The sequence below is a fragment of the Macrobrachium nipponense genome, chromosome 9 (genome assembly GCF_015104395.2).
Source record: "Macrobrachium nipponense isolate FS-2020 chromosome 9, ASM1510439v2, whole genome shotgun sequence".
Classification (NCBI taxonomy): Eukaryota; Metazoa; Arthropoda; class Malacostraca; order Decapoda; family Palaemonidae; genus Macrobrachium; species Macrobrachium nipponense.
Window position 1 is genome coordinate 7,653,555 of NC_061110.1, and position 24,273 is coordinate 7,677,827.

The 24,273-nt window shown below is 40.1% G+C and overlaps 1 protein-coding gene across 1 annotated transcript in view; it reads left to right on the forward strand.

Moving 5' to 3' along the window:
- The window catches only part of LOC135218606 (uncharacterized), a 23,432-nt gene extending 17,979 nt beyond the window's left edge, over positions 1-5,453 (forward strand). Inside the window, exons 2-3 of the mRNA XM_064255035.1 lie at positions 3,253-4,063; positions 4,126-5,453. Coding sequence (XP_064111105.1) covers positions 3,253-4,063; positions 4,126-5,453 — 2,139 coding nt within the window. The remainder of the gene's footprint in view (positions 1-3,252; positions 4,064-4,125) is intronic.
- Positions 5,454-24,273: the final 18,820 nt, after the last annotated feature.

A 24,273-nucleotide genomic window follows, 5' to 3' on the forward strand; every position in this document is an offset into this window, starting at 1 on the left:
CTTCATTTCGTCTGTCAGCTCCTCGTACGGTGATTTTGTGCTTTTGTTTCGTACCTGACACTGCAATTACTGTTTCAAATGAGTTCCTGTTTCCTGTTTCCTGCTGGGAAGCGCAGGCAAATGATGAATTCGCCGGATTACTTCGTTACGGAGCAGAGATGAATCATTGTAGAAAACCTCAAATGAATTTACTTAAAAGCACGACGAATTGCGAAGGAAATTCATAGTTCTTTTGGGGGAGAGAACTTCCTCTGGAATTCATCGTGCTTTTAAGTAAATGTGCATGGCCATGCATCATGTCATACCAATTGTAGTTCAGAAATTTAAATGGTATTTGAGTCAATTTGACTTTTGATTTATCAAAGTAATATTGAAGACTTCATGAAGACGTCATGAGGAAGACAGATGGAAAGATAATAAAATAATGCTGATATAATTTGTATCTCATTAAAATCTATACTTGAAGTACAGATTAAAATAAAGTTATTCTATCAATTAAAATCATTTTCAAAAATTTTCTTGCAGGGATGAATTTATGAAGGTATATATATTGTTGTTATATCTCAGTGATTACAGAGTATATAAGTTCATGGCATAATTTTGCCCTAAATAGGGAGAAAGTGTTCCTATCAATAGGAGGCTTGAAGAATTAGAGAATGTGGCCAAGACATAGCAAAAAAAAATGGTTAGGCCCATTGGAGGTCATAGAAACCAGACAGAAAAAATCGGTAGAAACCCAAGTCTAGAGATGAAAAAGAGTGAAGAAATAATTCCCTGAACTGACCAGTCTCTCACAAGCTATCCTTGACACGCAATTTTTTGGAAAAATTTTGCGTTTTTTATTTTATTACACGTTCTGGTCGGTGGTCTTTTAAGGAGATGGAATTTAATAAGCATTTTGCAAGCTATCTGGCACAATCTGAGCCTTTCCTTGAGAGAGGTAAAGGAATAATTAACGACAAGCTAAGATTAAGATTTACACATTTGTCAAACTATAGGCAAGACATTCATTTTATGAGTATCCTATTCCTTTCTGCTATCAAATTTCTGATTTTCTTTTTCTCCTGTCATTGCAAATCTTTCCTTACATATATCATTATCAACACAATGTACCTTTCATTATCAACTGGCTATCTTACATAGCAACTTCCATCACTTTTTACTTCTTTCTAATGAACTCCATCATATTCTTTGGAAGCTTGAATTTCAAGTCAATGGTCCCTGTGGTGGGCTTGTTCCTTATGAATAAGTTTCATCTCCTGAATAATAATAATAATAATAATAATAATAATAATACATTTCACTTTTATCACCAACATCACCATATTATGCAATGACGCAGAGAACCATTATGTTATCATTGACGTTGCAGGCACCACATGTGACCGAGATCTTGATATTCATGATCTCATTCAATGTATGATTAAGCAAGTGTTAAGAACTCCTGGGTCTTTCTTAAACCTTTACCTGTTAATTAGAAAAGAATCGAGAGGACTTTTAATATTTTACCTGTGTAGTAAAGATGGAGCTATCATTCTCAATGAAGTGAGTAATGACTCTCATTTTCGGTTTAGAAAACCAAAGTAAGGGTATTGAGAAATTGTTGAAATGATTATAAAATAAAAGCAATAAGTACAAAAGAGAACAAGAGTTATAACCAAAATAATTCATCAAATTCTCCACCCTCAAAAGGATATATAAGAGGGCTAAGAAAATTTTTAAAAGGTGAAAATAAAATAGCATAGAATAAAAGAAAAATGGCTGCAGAAATAAAAGTAAAAGAACAACAGGATAAATCTGTGATATTTTAGCCAACCCACAAACATATTGTCATATAAAAGATTAATTAAACTTACGTCATTCCCAACAATCTCATAAGGAATATGCTGTGCATAAGAAAAGTAATTTGATTTATTGCTGTAACAAAAGTACATTCTATCAGTTTTCTGACGAAGAATGTGTTTGCAAAGGAGTTTGCATAAAAAAACAAGACTTTCCCAAGCAAATAAATCTTCTTTATACATAGTCAAGTGGCTCTAGAAGACCTTGTAATAGAAGGACAGGTTTATATTTCTCTTTTCTTCTTGTAGACAAAAAAGTCTTTCCCTAGAAAAAAAAATCTACCCTATACGAAGGCAAGTACTTGTAGAAGGCCTTGTCGTAAACTGAAGATTTGTTTTCCCCCATCCCTCTGTCCCCCCTTTTTTTTAACTTAGGAAAAAACTGTTTCCCACAACATGAGGATATGGTTTTATTATTATTATTATTTTTCCTTCTTTTAGACTTTCAAAAAATTTAAAATTCTTTCGATCTCGTTCCAGAAGGAAAGGACGACCCCGACGTGGACGATATGGGCGGGTGCTCCTCCTCGTGGGGGGCTGGTGGTGTGGTGCGGGGTGTCTCTGCGGACCTGGATTTGGGCGTGTGTCAGAGTACCTGCTCCGCCGTGCCTCAGGACCTGTGGTCTTATTGCTGCGAAACACACCACACCTGCTGTGAGGAATTCGCTGATTCTTGCATCGTAAGTCACAGCTAATTTATTTATATATATCTGTTGATGTCTTTCTTACTTTCTTTATTTTTCAATTCATATGCAAATCCAATTGTTAGTTTATTTATTTATTTATTTATTTATTTATTTATTTATTTGCATACATATTTATATATCTATTTTGTTATGTAGGTCTGGACGCCATAGATTCCTTAGTCGTTTCTTTTTGCTAATAATCTAAAAAGTGTTTTTGTGTGAGATTCTAGCGTAAAAAATTCACGTTTTATTATTATTCTTATTATATTATTATTATTATTATTATTATTATTATTATTATTATTATTATTTGCTCTGAGGTCTAGCCATGATAGATTCCTTATGCATTAAAATGTTTTTTAAAATTTGTTTTTTATTCATATTTCAAGACAAACTAATACTCAGTCAATAGATATACAAAGAGTAAACAACAGGACGAGGAACCAAAAAGAATAATAGCATGAATAACTATCATATTTTTTTGTTCTGTTTACAGCATGACTGCCTTCCCCGTATCAACTCAGGGGACGTGAGCGCAGTTGAAGAGCGCCCAGGGCTTTGCTGCGCATTATATAACCTCTGCTGCTTCAGGGAAACCCCTCGAATTTCGTCCATCAGGGGTCAGGGACCCCCACAGCCACAGAGCTTCCCAATCACCCATCGTTTCAGCACCCTTCCAGGAGGGGCTGGGCAGAAACAGACAAACTGCTTCCGCCGTTCCGCAGGCCTCTCAAGCGGCAGCCCCAGCCCCAGCCCCAGCCCCAGCGCCTACGACTTTCAGCAAACCGCAATCTAGCAACGACAACAGACGACCTACTTCTCCTATCAGTCGTCCAAAACCAGCCAGAAAGCCATCAAGTTCATTCAGGGATACCCCTAGGTCAGAGAATCGCGAGGAGGAAGTCTTGAATAGCAGGGACACAGATGACAATAACTTAGGACATCGGTTTGATGCGCAGGAAACTACTAATTCAGACAGACCTTCACCTCTGCAGAATTCTCAAAAGGAAGAAGAAGAATCCAATGCTTTCAACAGACCACAGACTCCTAATCGTCCTTCGAAACTCGTTAAATTCTCTAGACCAGTGGGCCTAACTCCTGCTTCAGAGGGTCAAGATAAAGCAGCACTAGATGCCCAAGAGACGGTGGAGGCAAGACCAAACACTATTAGTACGCCTAAGGCCCTGGAGAGACCGAGACCAGGGTCTTCCTTCCGTCCCACAAATCCAAGGCCACTCAATAGACCGGAACCCGAAGATCCTGAGGTCACTGAACAAGAAACAGAACAGGAACAGGTACAGCCAAACAGACCATCATTTCTGAACAGATCCTTACAGCAAAGAAAACTGACCCCATCAAATCCCTCTGGTCAGCCTCCCCCAGAAGAGGAGCCAAGTCAGTCTCAGCCAAAAGAGGAAACAAGAACCAACAAATTAATTAGATCAGGACCTCTGATTCGCTCTGGTGCAAACAGAGACAATTCTAGGCCTATCCCAGCCATCACTGAAGAACCAGAGCAAGCCACAGCTACTAGAAGTAGAGAATTCCAGGGGCTGGACCAAAACTACTTAGACCTAAACTTAAGCCCTTCCAACCAGGTAAAAGAGAACCTGAGGGCAGTGATGCACTTCCCCAAGCAGAGCAGGATCTAGATCAGGTAGTTTCAGATTCCGTTCTTAATCAACAAACTCTGAAAGAAGAGACCTCCCCTCTCTTAAAAGCTGATGGGCCTGCTGCATCACTTGCCAAACCCGCAGGGCCAAAGGTTATTGGAAATGGCTCGCCTATCCGTAAAATTAAACTAATAAGACCGAGGGAAAATAACAAAAGCCCACAACCCAAGAATCAGGAACAGCCAGTGACAGTAACCGAACCCGAAGAACCTCAGGAAATTTCTGTAGGCACAACAGTCGCTCCACCAACAACACGATCTCAAGCAACTCGTGGCAGAACTCGTAACACTCAGGGGGCTACAGCGTCCAATTCTCAGAGAAGAACAGATACAAACACTCAGCAAAGCCAAGGAAGTGCAAGAGGCAGGACTCGGTTTACACAGGAGAACGCTGTAGATAACGCACAAAGCACACAAGCAGCATCTAGGGAAAGAGCATCATCAGGAAGAGGAAGAACGAGGTCCCGGTCGAGGCCTGTGGTAAACGAGCCAGCTGAAATTGTATCTTCTCAGGAGGCACAGCAGCCAAATGTACTGTTACATGAACCATCCAAGCTCCCATCACCAGTTGTCAAAAATGAAGAAGTGCTACTCGAGGAAGTTGCTAAAACAAGTGATGCCCCGTTCGTGAATGATGATAAAATCATGGAGGCTGATAAAGAAATGGAGAAGGTAATGCCAGAAGATGTTGCCACTCTGCTTGAGAACGTGAGAGAGACCGAAAATATTGTATCTACAGGAGCCCCAGTAGTGCCAGAAGAAAACTTCATAAACGAGCAGGAAGAATTGCCAGTACCCGAGGAGACCCAAGCTCCAACTTATCTGCCAACAGGAGACCAAAGTTATCTGCCCACAGAAGACCAAAATGTAGCTCAGCCTGAAGCGAGCAAACAGGCCAACGATGAAACTGATACTGAGAAAATGGCAGACCAGCTCTCTGCATTGGGACAGAGTCCTAAATTAGTCCCTTCAACTCGACACGGTTCTCAGTCCAGTCCAGCAGAAGCATTTGCTGTGCCAGAATTGCCTAGAGTAACATCCCAGCCCCAGATAACAAGAGAATCAGTGCAAATCCAAGAACCACAGCCATTTACAAGACAGCGTTCCGAGCCACAGGAATCAACGAGGCCGAGAACGGCTGCAGAAGCAGCGACAAGACAGAGAACTAGTCCGGCAACTGGACAAACAGCTACAAGATCAAGGGGACGACTGACTGCCCGAGACCGATTAGCTTTAACAAGCTCAGACAATTAAGATATGGTCATTTTGATTAGTCAGATGATATGCCCAAACTAGAGGCATATCCCTGTCGCTTAATACAAGTCTGAAAATGACTGATAAATTTAGCATCCAAGCGTCGACCAATGAGAGAGAGAGAGAGAGTATTCTCTTTCGTTGCTTGGATATCAGTTTATTGTAAATAGCACCTCCTTTTTTATATAAAAACCTGAACTATATATATGAGCCATGAGAGCTTCGACTAGGGCGTTCATGATTAACATTGCATTTGCATTTATGTAATGGCAGTAATTCACTGCAGAGATGTAAACATATCAACCCCCAAGTCGTGTCACGAACCACAACACAGTTGTAGTATTCTTCCTTCGTTTGTGAAAGACTAGTAATAACAGGTTTCACCTCAATGAGGATACGACGAGACGTATATTCTTGTTTTTTTGTTTACTTCACGAACATATGTAAGAAACTTTACAAATAAATTTTTTGTTATATGTTTAAGGAATGATAATTTTTCCCCTTTCGTAAGTTAAGAAACATTTTGTATGTAAAGGCTGGAATGGAGAGAGAGAGAGAGAGAGAGAGAGAGAGAGAGAGAGAGAGAGAGAGAGAGAGAGAGAGAACTTTGAGGAAAAGACTGCCCGTCATTGTGCCATTCTATTCTCAAAGTCCTGAAGCTCTTTTAATTTCTTAAGTCAGCTGAACAATATGGCTGATTATTAACTAATTCTACACAATACCCTTGCAGAGTAAAGAGCAATTATTGCAAAAGATAATACTTACCTGTTAAAAATGAAAGTAGGACTTATTCATCTCTCGGCTAAAAGTTCAAACCTGCACCTAAAGATAGTGAGTCTGCTGACATTCAAGGGAGGAACTGCATGGAAGATAGCAGATGGGATGGCAGGACTCCCTAGTTGCAATAGGGCTCGTGAAAGATTCTCAGACAGGATTTGCTACGTCAACATTAGAAAGAATTAAAAAGATATTTCTAACAATACCTGGAGAAAGCAACACTGACCCATTTGTGTTGCAAATTCTCAAACACGCCAAAGGGCAAAATTCGCCTATTGTGTCCTCAGCTCTTTCAGAAACAGCCATTCCACGAGCTTCCCATCCCTGCACACACAGCCCTTTTTATGTGCTTTTGCCTCACTATGAGTTATGATACCTAGTCCATTTTCATTAAATAGATCCACTTTATATTAATATTTATTTTTCCTTTGTCATATCTATGACCATTCACAACACCAATGATTAAAGATTTATTTTTCTTCCTAAGTTCCATATAATTTGGTAACTTTCCCACAACTCAGAGTGGTGAGACTAATATTATTTTCCTTCCATATGGTTGAAACTGCGTTTATCGTTGGCCTCAGGAGAAAGTTCATGGACAGAGAATATGAAAATAACTTAAATAATGGCGTACACCTTGATTTAATTGAGAAGAAGTAAATATTGGGTAAAAGAAAGTAAAGAGAAGCCTACCGAACATACACTCACATTACTCACACACAGACACACACACACACAAACATATATATATATAATATATATATATATATATATATATACATATATATATATATATATATATATACATATTATACATATATATATATATATATGTATATTATAATATATATATATATTATAATTATATATTATATATATCTATTATTCAAAATTCCACCTCGTCTCCTCCCAGAAAATACAGTTACATTGAAAATTTAGGCCTTCACTAGAGGACGAGGGGTTTGAACAAGAAAAAAAAAGGTTGAAAATTAAACATCCCAGGCATAAGGCCAGGGTTACTGAAGAGGGAGGAATTTACATAAAAGCTGGACTCTAGTTTTAAAAGCACTGTATTTACATAAATTTACAGAGGTCAAGGAAACACAAGGGTAGGTGAACTTCTCTCAGTCCACCCAAACAGGTGGGGGAGCAGCCCGGCCACGTGTTTAGGAAAATCTGCGCAACGGAGCAAAATTGCAAGCTTGAAGGAATTCCAAGTCCTACCACAGCCAGGGCACAGTGTTTGTCTTAGTGAGGATGCTGGATGTCTTCTTCTCTAAGTCTGGACACTATGGACTTTAAAAAATATACTTGGGCTTCCCAAAGCATGGGAAAGCAGGAACAGGAGGTGGGGTGGGCAGCAATGTCTGGTAAGGGGCCAGTGGTCTGACCTAGCCGAGGTCTCATTGTCTTCTGAGACCTCTCTCCTAGATTCAAGGCCTTTTCAAGCTTTCTCCTGGATAGCTCCTCTCACTATGCCTGTAGGGGATATTCCAAGCACCAATGGGAGAAGAGGATAGCTATTCAAAAGAAAAAGGAGAATGGATTCCTCCAAAGTCGAAGGGGCAACTCGTATAGATTCTTTAAAATTGGGTAAAAGACTATTTCTTTCCTTGGTTCTAGCTGAAATCTTGAACACCTCCCCATTCTAGAGGACATTTCAACCCTGGACGGGTTGGAATGGACAAGACAAGCTAGAACCAAGGACCAATTGCAATATAGATTACTGAGCCTTCCATTCTCCCTTGAGTGGACTTATAAGCAATATTCAAAATCTGCCAATTATAATATTCATGAAGTCTTGCTCGACAGGCAGAGAATTAAGCAAAATGAAGGGTGACTTGACTAAAGACTAACCAAATAAGCATACACTTAAAATATAACGCCACACTGAGAATAACAATGAACAACAATAATGGATATATATATATATAGGTATATATATATATATATATATATATATATATATATATATATATATATATATATATATATATATATATATATAATTAGACCTACAGGTAAAGTTACATCCTACATAATACTACTAACTCAGTTCTTCAAGGCAACACATCCTATCTGTTTACCCTGATAGATCGATATGACACATTCAGGTGTGTTAATGGCCCTACGGTTTCGTGAAGTTACTTTGTCTCATAAAAAGACGACACCTAACGGTATTATTATAGCAGCACTAACATTAGTGCGCTAACAAGGGGAAAATCAATGGAGTAATTCTTCGAATGGATTAAATAAGATAACACACACAGACAAGAAAACGAAATGTAAATTTGATCAAAACAACGTCAATCTCAAAATATAAAGACTAGGGAATAACACTAAATCAGAACAGCTAACCAACTAATGTATAAACGAGCCAGGCTTCGAAATGATCTCTAAGCTATAGCAACGTTTGCTGGCTAAAATTTTCCCAAGTTAAATGGAATTCGAAGTGCCTAGAATAGGGCACTGGCAATTGTGGCACTTTTACGACCGTAGTTTGTAAAGAAGTACTAATTGATGCAAGACCAGGGTAGCTGGCAGTTTGTCTCTGCCTAAGCACAGCATACAATATACAAAAAAAATGCCTCAAGGAAGTAAATATGAAGAAAGAAAACCAAGGAAGATAAGATACAGACAATACAAAAGGAAAAGAAGAAAGTTACCAAAGGGTCAGAAAGAAGTAGAAGTAGCAGAGTCTGGCACTCTCTTCTGGATGGAGAGAGTCAGAACTCTCTTTAAAAGGGTGGCACTGTGCCAGGTACTAGTGCAGAGAGGCTATTGGCTCTCATAAGGTTTTGGAAAACCTCGACGCCCTTTTCCCTTCTTCCTTCGACCTCTCCGAGGCCGGTTTGATGATGCCATGGGGGCCCTTAGAGGATCCAAGCCCTTTGAAGATTCCGAAGGGGCATGTGCTCCAGCTGCTGCGACAACTGGAGCCTTGGCACTCGTCCCTGTGCCTAATGCTGCGTGGTTCGGTTCCCTGAGTCCATCGGCCAAATAGGATTCAGCAGAGTCATTACTCCGGGACCGGTTCGCTGCTGACGGAGGGGGATTGGATGAGGTAATGGAATTCGGGATGGGCTTACCCGTGAGGAGGACCGACTCTGGGGCGGCCTGCGAAGCCGCACCATTGGTGGAGTGTCCACTAGGTCATGGGTGTCCTGGAGGATTCCTATTGGAATTGGCTCTTCCTTGACTGCCGGCATGGGTAGTTGGGCCAAGACAGCAGAGGGGGAGCGACCGGGACTTAGAGCTCCAGGGGGAAGACTCTAGTCTGGCCTTGGCACTGGCACTAAGGCCGTTCCTGACTCAGTGGAAGGACTCGAACGTGGCTCAACATCCATGAGAGATGGAGCCTGGCACCTTCAAGTGGAACTGGCTGTGCAGAGGTAGTCCTTGGAGGCCCGTGGAACGGGTCTGGAGCTATGTGAGGGCGGTGGCCCTGATATGGTATAAAGTTAGGAGGAGACTTAAAATCTTGTTCTAGAAGATCATAACCTCCTGGTATATATATTTTGCTACTGCCATGGTACATATATTTTCGAATGGTGAGGTCGTGAGACTCTCAACCGGACAGTAGGTAGGAACATCTTGACATGGTTGAGGCTCTCTATCGTCCTGAACTGATGCCCATCAACCTTAGCTCCGTAAGGGATTTTATCCTCCCGGATGATGGAGACTTGCGCACCAGTGTCGTCGAAAGCTCGGACCTGGTGGGCAGGATAGTGACCTCTTGGAGGTGCGACAAATATGGGGCCCAGAGCAGGGGGGCCTAAAGTGGATAGATTCATCATGGCCTTAGCAATAGCAGAAACAGGAGCTTTTTTGGGGCATACCGCCCAGGCAGCAGTGTGCCCATGCACACCATGTGTCACAGAAACTTTTGCTAAAATCAGGCCTGGGCCTGTTGTTTCTGTTCCAATGGCCGTTGTTTTTGTTATATATTGGGTAGTTCATTGGAGGAGTGGCAGAAGCGTGCTGAGGAGGATCTACCTTTGAGACGCACTGCTCGGTGGTGTGACCTGGTTTATTGGGGCGCTGGGTAGGCTGAGAGGTGGCACCAGGAGTGAGGGGGAGAGCAGGACGTATTTTCTTTTTTAAAGAACTCTGCAATGGATGGTGGGTGCCATAGGCATCTGCCCATTTACAGCACTCCAAAAGAGTCTTAGGAGCCTTGTCCACCAAGTGGGTGGCAATATCAGGGGTAGGGTAGGCAAGAAAGTCGTCCAGCTGGAAGAGTTCTAGGACCTCCTCAACAGGTGTTGCGTTGGAGGCCTTCGTCCACCTACGGAGTGCCGGTGTCTTCTTGGCTGCCCACTCTGTCCACGTCTGGTTAGCCTCCTTGGGCATAGTCCTCCATTTTTGCCTCCACAGGTCTGGGGTCAATTCGTAAGCCCCAAGGATTGCCTTTCGCACGAGGGCGAGATCGTGTCGCTCATTCAGGGAAAGGGCCTCAAATGCAGTCCCCCCTTTGCCAGCGAGATGCTTGCCAAGGAGGAGGGCCACTTCCTGAGAGGGTTGGATTGAAGTTCCCGAACACCTGTTCGACATGATCGAGCCAGGTGTCAGGTTCATTATCGTCCCAAGCCCTAATGAGGCCGCCCATGCTGTGGAGGTGAGAGGGCGCAGGAGGCGTGGGACTCGGGGGTGCCAGGGTGGCACTCTGGACTGCCATAGCCAGTTCATGTGCCCTTCCTTTCTCCCTTTCAGCAGCTTGAAATTCTCTTTCAGCCGCTTCTCTTCTTTCTTGCACTTCTCTTTCGCTGCTCTCTCTTGGCCTGCTTCCTTCAGCTTTTCATTCACCCAATTGATTAGCTTTGCGCTCTCCAGCCCCAGGGCTCGTCCGGCTCCTGTGAAGGCCTTAGCCTCCTCCAGTGCTGCGTTACTGGCCATCTCCTCAGCCGTAAAACGCTAGTAGACTATCCTGAGAAAAATAGGGTGGAAAGTGGTTGCAAAATCAGCAAATGTCGCCAGAGTTATGCGGAAATGCTCGACGCAGACTTCGCAAGATGATTGTAAATACCTGCAAACACAGTTACTACTGGTGCGTAGCACGGCGAAAAACTCACGCCATAGAATCTCTGTAATTTACAGTTCGGCGAAGAACTCGACGCCGGTAATGAATTTGGTAATAAATTTCGTAAAATAGAGCGAAAGAATCTGGTCACGCAATTCACGGAATCCTCACGTGGAAAGGTAGCAAATGGAAATAGGGTGGAAAGTAGTTGCAAAATGAGCAAATGTCGCCAGAGGTATGCGGAAATGCTCGAAGCAGATGTCGGGACTTTTCTCGACTTTTATTATATGATTCGTGCCCGGAAGTTCTGGGCAGATGACAAGGCCTTGAGGAGGCGCGCACTCTAAAACTCTTAGGGTGAGATACAATAAAATTTGGTCAACATAACAGTTTTATTACGAAAAATAAACATTTAAATACATTAACAGAACACCGAAACTAAAGTTCCTAGCAGAATTCCACAGTACACGCAGTTTCGTACTGCTTTTACCAATTTAATACAAATACTTGAAAATTCTCATGGCCTTTGTATGTTGCAGCACATAGGATCTTTGATGTCACGTGCTTGTAAAGCACTAAGTCCACAACTGGACGAAAAATCTGCACAATACGAGACCCATTGACTCAATGTCACAAGCAAATAACTTTCTTGCACTGGCAGCTTTCTTTTGCTGCATAAATAGAGTCCCTCATCGCAGGGATGGCACATATATACGTGGATAAAGTTAACTTACTGTTAAGACGGAATTCGACCTAGCATGGCGATGGCTGGGAGTCGGAGAATTGAGAGACACATTTTTCAAATTTTTTACGGTACTTACACGGATCAGGTTCTGGGCAGGAATGACGCGTCACTTCGCCCTTCTTCAAAGGAAACTTATGCTTTCCCGCGTGAACTACAGAATCCTTGTAATTCAGGCGGGAATCATCGATTATTTCGACATTACGTATATTACTAAATCTATTTTATTCTTGAATGTGAAATATGACTGTTACGTTATTGTTTAAGATCAAGGAATTGACTTAAAGTTCTGGCTGAAGGTCGTAATCTGCAAATTCTTTAATGGCTATGGAGTCCTTGGCTCCAAATCTATACATAGATAATTTATCTCTTACTAGTGATCAGCGAATTATATTTATTAACGAAAATTCATGACGTCTTCTTTTCTATAAGACGCGCTCCTTCCCCGCCATGCATTTAGGAATTGCGTCATAAACTGTCGTGTATTGGACAGCTTTCTGTTCAATGAATCGCCCGCGAGATCCTTTCAGTCTTGCCCCAATTTAACGGCAACACTTGTGAAGTTAAATGGCGGGGATTTCGAATGATCAGTTCGAAATTCACGACAGCAGATTTGGCAAGATGACCGTAAATCCCTGCAAACACAGTTACTACTGGTGCGTAGCACGGCGGAAAACTTACGGCCGTAGAATCTCTGTAATTTACAGTTCGGCAGAGAACTCAACATCAGTAATGGATTTGGTAATAAGTTTCGTAAAATAGAACGAAAGACCCTGGTTACGAAATTCACGGAATCCTCACGTGAAAAGGTAGCAAAAGGATTTCGTAGAGGCGGAAACTCGACGCCAATATGGATTTGTATGGCAAAAGGGAAAATAAAATTTCAGTTACAAAATTCACGGAATCCTCATGTGAAAAGGTAGCAAAGGGATGTCGTAAAGGCAGAAATTCAACACCCGTACGGATTTCTAAGGTAAAAGGAAAAAATAAAAATCTAGTCACGAAATTCACGGAAACTCAATGTGACACATGACAAAGATGTCGTACATGCGGAACCACACGCAAATACGGTTTTTGTAAAAAAAAAAAAAAAAAAAAAAAAATATTCCGCTCAACAAATTCATGGAACCTCATGTGAAAGCGTGGGAAATAAAGAACGTAAATGCAGAATTCACGGAATCCTCACGTGAAAAACGGGGCAACTACAGTTGATAATAAAAAAAAAAAATGGATATGGGATCTCCCTTTTGTTTGTTTTTTTAATAGACATCGTCTCGAGGATGGAGAAGGGAAGTTGATAAAATATATTCCATTCTTTGCTACCAACGCAAATCCCTTTAACCTAGCTTTGCTCATAAGACCCAGGATAACCTCTCTACGCTATAAAATACACTGCCTTTTTCCCCACCCCAGTTCTTTTCCTTCGCTTTCGTGAACCTAAAACCCTCCTGTCTGCGAACTTAAAACCCCGGAGAAATAAGGCGCACATGGCACGTCTAGACAAATGATACGGAAGAATGAATCACAGATGCTTCCAAGGCCGGGCTGGCCCTTGTTCAAAATGCAAAAGTATTTGCCCTTATTTGATTACTTTCTGCACACAGAATAACGAAAAGAAAACGTTTACCTTTAATTTTGCTTATCCTAACGTTAAGAATGTTTTACGCTAACACTTTGTTTTTCCTTTTCTGACTTATTGACTCGTCTATCCTTTGTTACAGATAGAGCAGGGATAGGTTTAGCCACGTGGCCAGGGGATTTAAAAATTCCTGTTTAAACCTGCGACTTTCGCCAGTGAGAGAGAGAGAGAGAGCTAGCGCGCGTTGTTTCACATAAAAAAAATAACACGAAAATACCTTTACAACGCAGGATTCGCGATTAACTAGCAATTCACCATATCTTCATTTTGAAACTTACTCCCTAACCTCTGTTCTTCATGCAATGGCACATAATATCAAAGTTTCTCTCTCGATCTGTGGTTTATCAGCCTACATTTGGTCTCTTTCCTGTCACTATAAAGGCAGTCAGATTTTTTTTATCCCTAACTAGAATAACTAGTTCTATACACATATTAGAAAATAAAAAATTTACCTGATTCCTGTTGTGGAGAATTTGGAAACCTTGCTTTAGTTTACTCATAAAAATATTAAGGACTTCAGATTCGTTTTTTTCGTGATTTTTAGCTTAGCTTATTACGAAATCGTGGTTGGGGTCGCCATTATTCAAAATTCCACCTCGTCTCCTCCCGAAAGAAAATACAGTTTCATTGAAAATTTAGGCCTTGACTAGAGAACGAGGGTTTGTTTAACAAGAAAAAGGAGGTTGAAAACTAAACTTCCTAGGCGTAAGGCCAGGTTTCTGAAGAGGGAGGAATTTACATAAAAGCTAGACTCTAGTTTTAAAAGCACTGTATTTACATAAATTTACAGAGGTCCAGGAAACACAAGGGTAGGTGAACTTCTCTCAGTCCAACCCGAAACATTTGTGGGGAGCAGCCCGGCCACGTGTTTAGGAAAATTTGTGCAATGGAGCAAAATTGCAAGCTTGAAGGAATTCCAAGTCCTACCACAGCCAGGGCACAGTGTCTGTCTTTAGTGAGGATGCTGGATGTCTTCTTCTCTAAGTCTGGACACTATGGACTTGAAAAATATACTTGGGCTTCCCAAAGCATGGGAAAGCAGGAACAGGAGGTGGGGTAGGCAGCGGCGTCTGGTAAGGGGCCAGTGGTCTGACCTAGCCGAAGTCTCGTCGTCTTCTGAGACCTCTCTCCTAGATTCAAGGCCTTTTCAAGCTTTCTCCTGGATAACTCCTCCCACTATGCCTGTAGGGGATATTCCAAGCACCAATGGAGAAGAGGATAGCTTTTCAAAGAAAAAGGAGAATGGATTCCTCCAAAGTCGAAGGGGCAACTCGTATAGATTCTTTAAAATTGAGTAAAAGACTATTTCTTTCCTTGGTTCTAGCTGAACAATATATATATATATATATATATATATATATATATATATATATATATATATATATATATTATATATATATATATATTACACTGACAAAATCATGACATTTCTTTAGCTTGCTTGATTTCCCACTACTCTGTGATTGATTACTGAAGAGGATTAAAACATTATATACATTAACTATAAAGTTCTATTCAGTATGTGACAAGTAATATTGACATAATAAGACACTCTGTCAAGCACCGTGCTAAGAAAATATTTTGCAAACTTTTGACTTTCTTTCCAATCCTGATCTCTTATTTCTGCATTTGTTATCATCTGTTACTTCTTTTCAAACGAACACCATGGTATTCTTTGCATGCTCGCAATTTAATGCCAGTGGTCCCTGTGGACTTCTAAGTAATAATAATAATAATAATAATAATAATAATAATAATAATAATAACAACAACAACAACAATTAAAACACAAGCAATGAAGGACACGATCAGGAAAGAATATATGCAGAGACTCAAGGCGATACTCAAGTCAAAACTCAAAATGCCAGAAATATGATAAAAGCCATAAACACATTGGTGGGCAGTGCCAGTAATCAGATAACAGCGCAGGAATATTGGTGGAATGGACGAAGCAGAAACTCCGCAGCATAGATCAGAAAAACCAGGAAACATATGACAATACACAAAGCACTACACCCAAGAACAAATACGGACAGACTATACATAACACGAAAGGAAGGAGGGGGAGAGGACCTACTAAGTGTAGAGGACTGCGTCAATATCGAGAACGAGCACTGGGGCAATATCTGAAAACCAGTGAAGACGAGTGGCTAAAGAGTGCATGGGAAGAAGGACTAATAAAAGTAGACGAAGACCCAGAAATATACAGAGACAGGAGAATGACAGACAGAACAGAGGACTGGCACAACAAACCAATGCACGGACAAATACATGAGACAGACTAAAGAACTAGCCAGCGATGACAATTGGCAATGGCTACAGAGGGGGGGAGAGCTAAAGAAGGGAACTGAAGGAATGATAACAGCGGCAACAAGATCAGGCCCTAAGAACCAGATATGTTTCAAAGAACGATTAGACGCAAATAATCTCTCGCCCATATGTAGGAAGTGCAATACGAAAAATGAAACCATAAACCACATAGCCCCCCCAAGGCGAATGCCCCAGCACCTTGCAACAGAACCAGTAACAAAAATAGGCATGATTCCAGTCGGTCAAAAAGGCCCTCCTACTGGAGCCTGTGCAAGAAACATTTCAGTTACCCTTGTCAGGTAATCAAGGGGTGGTACGAGCACCAACCCTGATGGGAGGTGATAGAAAACGATTCAAGGCAAATAATCGTCCTGGGACTATATGGGTAATCAGAACAGATAGGGTGATATGTGCAAAAATAGACCAGACGTGACGTTGATTGACAAAAGTCAAGAAGAAAGTATCACTATTGATGTCGCAATACCAGAGTTGAAGAGAAAGAGAGGGAAAAAATGGATAAGTATCAAGATCTGAAAATAGAAATAAGAAGGATATGGGATATGCCAGTGAAATTGTACCCATAATCATAGGAGCACTAGGCACGATCCCAGATCCCTGAAAAGGAATCTAGAAAAACTAGAGGCTAAAGTAGCTCCAGGACTCATGCAGAAGAGTGTGATCCTAGAAACGGCGCACATAGTAAGAAAAGTGATGGACTCCTAAGGAGGCAGGATGCAACCCGGAACCCCACACTGTAAATACCACCCAGTTGAATTGGAGGACTGTGATAGAGCAAAAAAAAAATAATATAATAATAAATAATAATAATAATAATAATAGTAATAATAATAATAATGATAATAATATTTTGGTAGAAGACCCTCTTTTAGGCAAATACTAAAAAAGTTAAAAAGGATGGCAGAATTAAGCGAGTTGATTTTATATATTGTTTTTTTTTCTATTTTCCTTACAATTCGCTTCCCAGGCTCAGCGATGTTTCTGAGTAACTGGCCAATATTCATATGGGTGAATTTTCAAAAAATTGTAAATGCTGAAGGAATCTTTTATTAGGAACAGGATATCAGGTCCAGGTCAAGCAGGGGTCGTCGTCAGTGCCGGTATTATTCCGTAAGCGTAGTTCAGTTCGGGCCAGGGTCGTCTTTGGATTAAGGGCTGGTGTTGGTGCTGGTATAGCTGGTATTACGTGACGTTTCGACCATTCTCGTAGGTCATCTTCGGACGAGTCGGTTGAAGAGACTGTAGCAAGAAAGTTTGCGGAACGGTATTTATAGCGGCACGGACCTAGAGTTGATTCCTCATTGGTCGGGCCGGTCTGGGCGAAGCCTGGGATCTCGCCTCGAAGGTCTCGGGGATTCTCTTGTGCGAGCGCACAGTGGTGTGCCTGGGGATGAACGTCAGGAATTCCGTCTGTAGAGGATCGTATCATCCTGTGGGGGCTCCTGATTATCTGGTATCGTCGGGATGTCACTCGCTGCTCTCCGGGCGGCGGTGGGAAGGAGAAACGTTTCTTGAGTTATATTTAATTTGTTTGGTTTCTCCTTACCTATATGAAGGGCTTCTAGGAGGCGCAGACGTCGGGGATCTGTTGTCTGATCTATATTATGATATTAGGGATAATATCATTTCTTTTTATCCGTTTGTTATGAGGCAGGTCCTGGCGTGGTTGAATATGGCTCCTTCTGGGCGTGGCAGGAGATTCGCTTGGAGAAAACGCATGGAGGTCATACCGACGTATTTGCCGAGGCATCCTCGGACGGGGCATGTGTAACGGTAGACCACACTCGTCTTTTTCAAGGGATCCTGCAGGGGCGCCGAAGGGTTGTTTTCTCATTCACCAGGCTGCTCGTCTTCTTCGTTTTATAATATATAATTATTTTAATATTTCTGTCTGGGGTCGGCGGGGCTGACGTTTTCCTCGATGATCTTTTTGAGGGCTTGTTCGTCCTCCTTGTACCTCCGGTGGAAGTGCCCCTTGTAGAAAAGCTTGATGGCTCTGCAACGTCGGGGCGGGGTTCCTGGTGGTACCAGGGCATCCATACTTTTCCTTATTGACTCGTCAACAGCACGATTGGTGTGTCCGTTGTCGACGAGGACCTGGGCGGCGCGCTCCAACTCACTGTGTGTCATTCCAGGAGGAGCAGTGTGAGAGGGCCCTCCTGACGAAGGCGCTGATGGTGGAGCGCTTATACCTCTCAGGGCACTCACTCTCACCGTTCATGCACATTCCCAGGTTCGTCGGCTTCGTGTACACCCTCGTGCTGAATTCGGAATCTCGCTGTTCGACAAGGACGTCAAGGAAGGGGAGGCGGCGATCTTGGCAATGTTCAATCGTGAACGTGAGGCAGCTGTGGTCGTGGAATGCACGTCGCAGCTGCTCTATCTCATCCTGGGAGTCGGCGCAGACGAAGGTGTCATCGATGTAACGCACGTACATCCTCGGTTTCCTGGAAATCTGGAAGACCTCTCTTCTGACGGTACCCATATAGAAATTGGCGAAAAGGACCCAAGGGGAGATCCATCGCCACGCCGTCGATCTGGGTGAACATATAGTTGCGGTGATCAGCAAAAGCCGTCTTAGTGCAGATTTCCAGCAGGGCTCGAAGGGCATGCTCTGGGATGTTTAAGGATGGAGTGTCGGGGTCCCTGTAAACTCTGTCCAAAATCATATATAAAATCAACTCGCTTGATTCTGCCATCCTTTTTAACAGAATAATAATAATAATAATAATAATAATAATAATAATAATAATAATAATAATGAAAGTCGAAGCAGCAGCAGTGCTAATAATAGCAGCATTTGCAGTAAAACTGAGTTAATAATGACTATAATAATGTATAACAATTATATATATACCATATATATATATATATATATATATATATATATATATATATATATATATATATATATATATATATATATAATATAGTTATGTTAGTATTATTTTGCTGACGTTCAGGACCATGTGTCCCATTTTCGAAGCTAAAAAATTAAAAGAATAACAGAATTAAAATGAGACTCAGATTAAACATGATAAAAAGTTATTTCTTAACAAAATGCAAATTAGGTACAAGAGAAGGGAACAGTGATTACCAAGTAGTGCTGAAGGCAAAAAGCTGTGGGAAGTGACTGTAGGTGTCCGTTTTGGTGCCGGCCGACGGAAACTCAAGAGGTACAAAGGGAGGTTGACGTGGACTGAGTATTAATTGGGGAACCAGTTGTTTGATAAAAAGAGATTCGAGTATTGCCAATTGGTGTTCGTTTGGAGCTTTGCCTATGATTTTGAAATCCTTGTAATTTATATGTATTTGCATTTTTTTCCATGATCTCTAATACAGGAAAATTCCGGGGTTTGATAGTTTGACACCCGTACGATACCTAACGCCACGATGGGAATCTAATCTTACCTTTAACAACCTCCTGGGTGGAGCCCACGTACTTCCCCAGGTCATCTGGGGCAATTAAACAAATATATGACTCTCGAGGTCATCAAAGGAAGCAGACTCTCTTATATTTAAACAAGGACTTGATGGTCATTGGGTTACATGGGATCAATTTTAAGTTGACTGCCGGTAGGTATTTGCTTATAATAAATCTCAGTTCTTGATAAAAATGGCTATCATAGATTAGGGGGACACTAGCGTACAGATGTAGTTTTGGTACCGTTGGCAGTTCTTTGGGTGGAAGATATTATTTAGAAATTTTCGCAATTGTTTGTAAAAGAGTTCTGATGGAAAACAGTTATTTACAAAGTACTGATGGAGAAACGTAATTTCTTCATGAAACGTAATTCCCAGCCCGGATGTTAAAGTAAACGCTCTGTGGAAGAGAGTAGAACAGGGAATTTAACTGAAATTAAAAAAGCAGTGGCTATAAAAGTTAGAACCCAGACCAGTAAACGTTTCTCTTTCTAAAACATGTATATTTAAAAATGTTCGTCAAGTCTAAAAACCAACACATCAAGGTTTTAAGGCAGATTCATTTTTCATATTCAATTGTGAATTTGATATTTGGATACATTTCATTGGCAAGTTCGAGGAATTCGTCTGCCCGATCTTTATCTCTAAATAACAGGAATGTGTCGTCAACATATCTGCTATATAGAGGGTGACAAGCCAGAGGCCACCGTCCGTCCAGCAACTGCTCCTCCAGGGAGCACATGAAAATATTAGCAAAAGTGTGGGGCCTAAAAGGTGATCCCATGGCCATACCATCGACTTGTACGTATGCTTTTCCATTAAAAATGAAGGCAGTGTACAGCACCGCCAACTGAAGTAACTCCTCTGTACCTCTCTTGAGTTTCCGTCGGCACCAAAACGGACCCTGACAGTCACTCAGCTTTTGCCTTCAGCACTACTTGGTAATCACTGTTCCCTTCTCTTGTACCTAATTTGCATTTGTTAAGAAATAACTTTTTATCATGTTTTAATCTGAGTCTCATTCAATTTCTGTTATTCTTTTAATTTTTTAGCTTCGAAAATGGGACACATGGTCCTGAAAACGTCAGCAAATAAATACATAACTTTAAAGGATTTTGGTATCTCTCCACCCTCTGATGATATATATATATATATATATATATATATATATATATATATATATATATATATATATATATACATATATATATATATATATATATATATATATACATATATATATATATATATATATATATATATATATATATATATATATATATATATATAGTGTATAGTATATATATATATATATATATATATATATATATATATATATATATATATATATATATATATATATATATATATATATATCTATATATATATCATATATATATATATGATATATGATATATATATATATATATATATATATGTATATATATATATATATATATATATATATATATATATATATATATATATATATAAAGATAGATATATGCCACGAAGGAAAAAATAAACGAAGAAGGATCTGCGAGACCTTTCGACGTCAAATGTCCTTTACTGAGCAGAAACTGATGTAATGTATGTCTGACATGTATTGTGAATATGGTTCTGTTTACCAAGTTCTGAATAGCTGTCACCTATAATCCTTTAACTGTCCTTGTCCTTGTATCTGAGATGATTTTCTTAAACCTTTAATTGCACCTATTGTTTATGCTTTTTTGGGAAGGTTTCTCATTTTCCAGGTGTCGGATTCTGGTATTCTAGGTATAATCTCTTTATAATCCCTATCTGTCAGTTATACGAATCTTCTGTATTGTCTTTTTTTTCCTTCATATATATCAGTTTCTTCTCAGTAAAGGACGTTTTAACGTCGAAAGGTCTCGCAGATCCTCCTTCGTCTATTTTTCCTTCGTGGCATATATCTTTATTTATGGATTTATCACGTTCTTAACTTTCGTGATTCAGTTATACATACATACTACTATATATATATATATATATATATATATATATATATATATATATATATATATATATAAAACACACACACACACACACACACACACACACACATATATATATATATATATATATATATATATATATATATATATATATATATATTATATATATATATATATATATATCATTCGACATGGCAATAGTAAACACATTCTTTGAGAAGAAAAGGGAACACCTAATAACATATAGGAGTGGGGGAAGATTCTCCCAGATAGACTATTTCTTGTATAAAAGGATAAATCTGGTGGAGGTCAAGAAATGCAAAGTTATTCCAGGCGACCATGTAGCCCCCCAACACAGGCTGCTATGTATGGACTTGAAGTTGAAAAGGGAAAGAAAAACCAAAGCTAAAGGGATAAGGAAAATTAAATGGTACGAATTACAGAGGGAAGGGGATAAGAAGACGAGAGTTTTTAAGAGGAGTTTTGGGTTTTGGAGGATATTGCATATAGGATTGAAGATGTTCAGAATGGTGGGCACGAAATGCAGCAGTAATAAGAAGGCATGGAAAGGAGCTGCTACAGGAGAGACATCTGGTATCATATGGGAAGAAAAGGAGAGTTGGTGGTGGGATGAAGACATTGAGAAAGTAGTAAAAGATAAGAAGGACAAAGAAAAGATGGGAATAGTCACAGTCAGTGGAAGACAGAAATAGTACAGAGAGAAAAACAAGGTGGTGAAAAAGGTGGTAGCCCAAGCTAAAGCAAAGTCGTATGATGATGTGTATAATGAGCTGGGGACAAAGGAAGGATTAAGAAAGATGATCAAGCTATCAAAGCTAGAAATAAGAGCACCAAAGATATAACACATATCAAACAAATAAAGGATCAAGAGGGTGTAGTGCTTAGAAAGGAGGAACACATTGGTGAAGAGATGAAAGAATATTTCGAACAGTTGTTAAATGAAGAAAATAATAGACTAATAAGAGAAGATGGGCAATGTGCAACATTGGCATGGTAATGAGGTTTTCTAGGCAAGAGGTACTAATGCACTGAAGAAGATGAAGAATGGGAAGGCAACCGGACCAGACATGATCCCGGTGGAGGCATGGTAAAGCATTAGGAGATGAAGGATGGATGTACTGTACGATCTTATGATAAAGATCCTTTGAACAGGAAAAGATACCAAATGAGTGGCGTGGGGAGTATATTGATCCCAATTTTTAAAGGGTGAAAGACGATGGTCCAAGAGTGTGGTAATATAGGGGCATTAAATTGTTGATGTCCCACACTTTGAAGATACTGAAAAGGATGATAGATGCTAGACTGAGAGAAGAAGTACAAATAGGTAAAGAGCAGATGGGATTTATGAAGGGAAGGGGAACAACAGATGGTATATTTTGTCTGAGGCAAATAATGGAGAAATTCGGGGAAAGACAAAGGGTCCTATATATGGTGTTCATTGACCTTGAAAAGGCTTATGACCGAGTCCGAGACAAGAGGTATGGAGGAGCCTGAGGGAGAAGATGGTGCCAGAAGAAGTATGTGCGATTGATACAAGAGATGTACCGAATGTATTTACCAAGAGTGAGGAGCAGTGTTGGGGAGACAGAAGTTTTGAGGTGAGAGTAGGATTACAACAGGGGTCGGCTCTGAGCCCATTTATCTTTAACATAGTGATGGATGTTATAATAGAGGAAGTAAGAGACAGTACCATGGAACATGATGTATGCGGATGATATTCTGTGTGCAGAGAGCAGGGAAGATCTGGAAGTGAAATTGGAAAGATGGAGACAAGTACTGGAGGACAGAGGAATGAGAATAAGTAGATCCAAGACAGAATATATGTGCACCACCACTGAGGGGGATGATAGAGAAAATATTCAGCTTGGTGGAGAGCAAATAAGGAGAGTCGATAAGTTTAAGTATTTGGGATCTTTTGTTAACGCTGGAGGAAGTATGGAAGAAGAAGTAAAACATCGGGTACAGGCAGGCTGGAACAACTGGAGAGCAGCCTCGGGAGTTCTTTGTGACAAAAGAGTGCCGCTTAGGTTAAAAGGAAAATTTCACAAGACGTGGTAAGAACAGCAATGCTGTATGGTACGAAACAGCAAGCATGAGAAAAGCAGAGCAGAAGAAGATGGATGTGGCAGAAATGAGAATGCTTAGGTGGATGTCGGGGTAACAAGAGTGGATAGGATCAGAAATGACTACATAAGGGGGTCAACTAAGGTGGTGGAAGTATCAAAAGAAAGTGCAGGAGGGGAGGGCTGAGATGGATATGGACACCTGTTGAGGAGAGATGAGGACAAGCTGGGAGACATCTATGGGGTGGAGGTGCAGAAGAAGAAAAAGAGGGAGACAAGAAAAAAGATGGAAGGACTGTGTGAGAGGAGACTTAAATGAGAAGGGAATTGATGAGGCAGAAGCACAAGATAGAAATAGATGGAAACGTCTCATCCGAAACGGCGACCCCATATAAAAATGGGAACCAAGCTGGGAAGAAGAAGAAGAAGAAGAAGAGTATATATATATATATATATATATATATATATATATATATATATATATATATATATATATATATATATATATATATATATACGTATATATATATATATATATATATATATATATATAATATATATATACGTATATATATATATATATATATATATATATATATATATATATATATAGATACTATATATATATATATATAAAATTGCACATAAAAGCAAAAAAAAAAAAAAAAAAGTTGTTTACATCCCGAATAACCGAGAGATAATTGTGACTGGTCGCCAAACGCCTTTGATAACACCTTGGAACTCAATAATATAATAATAATAATAATAATAATAATAATAATAATAATACTGATCTATTAAAAGAATGCAACATCAGTGGGACTGATTCTA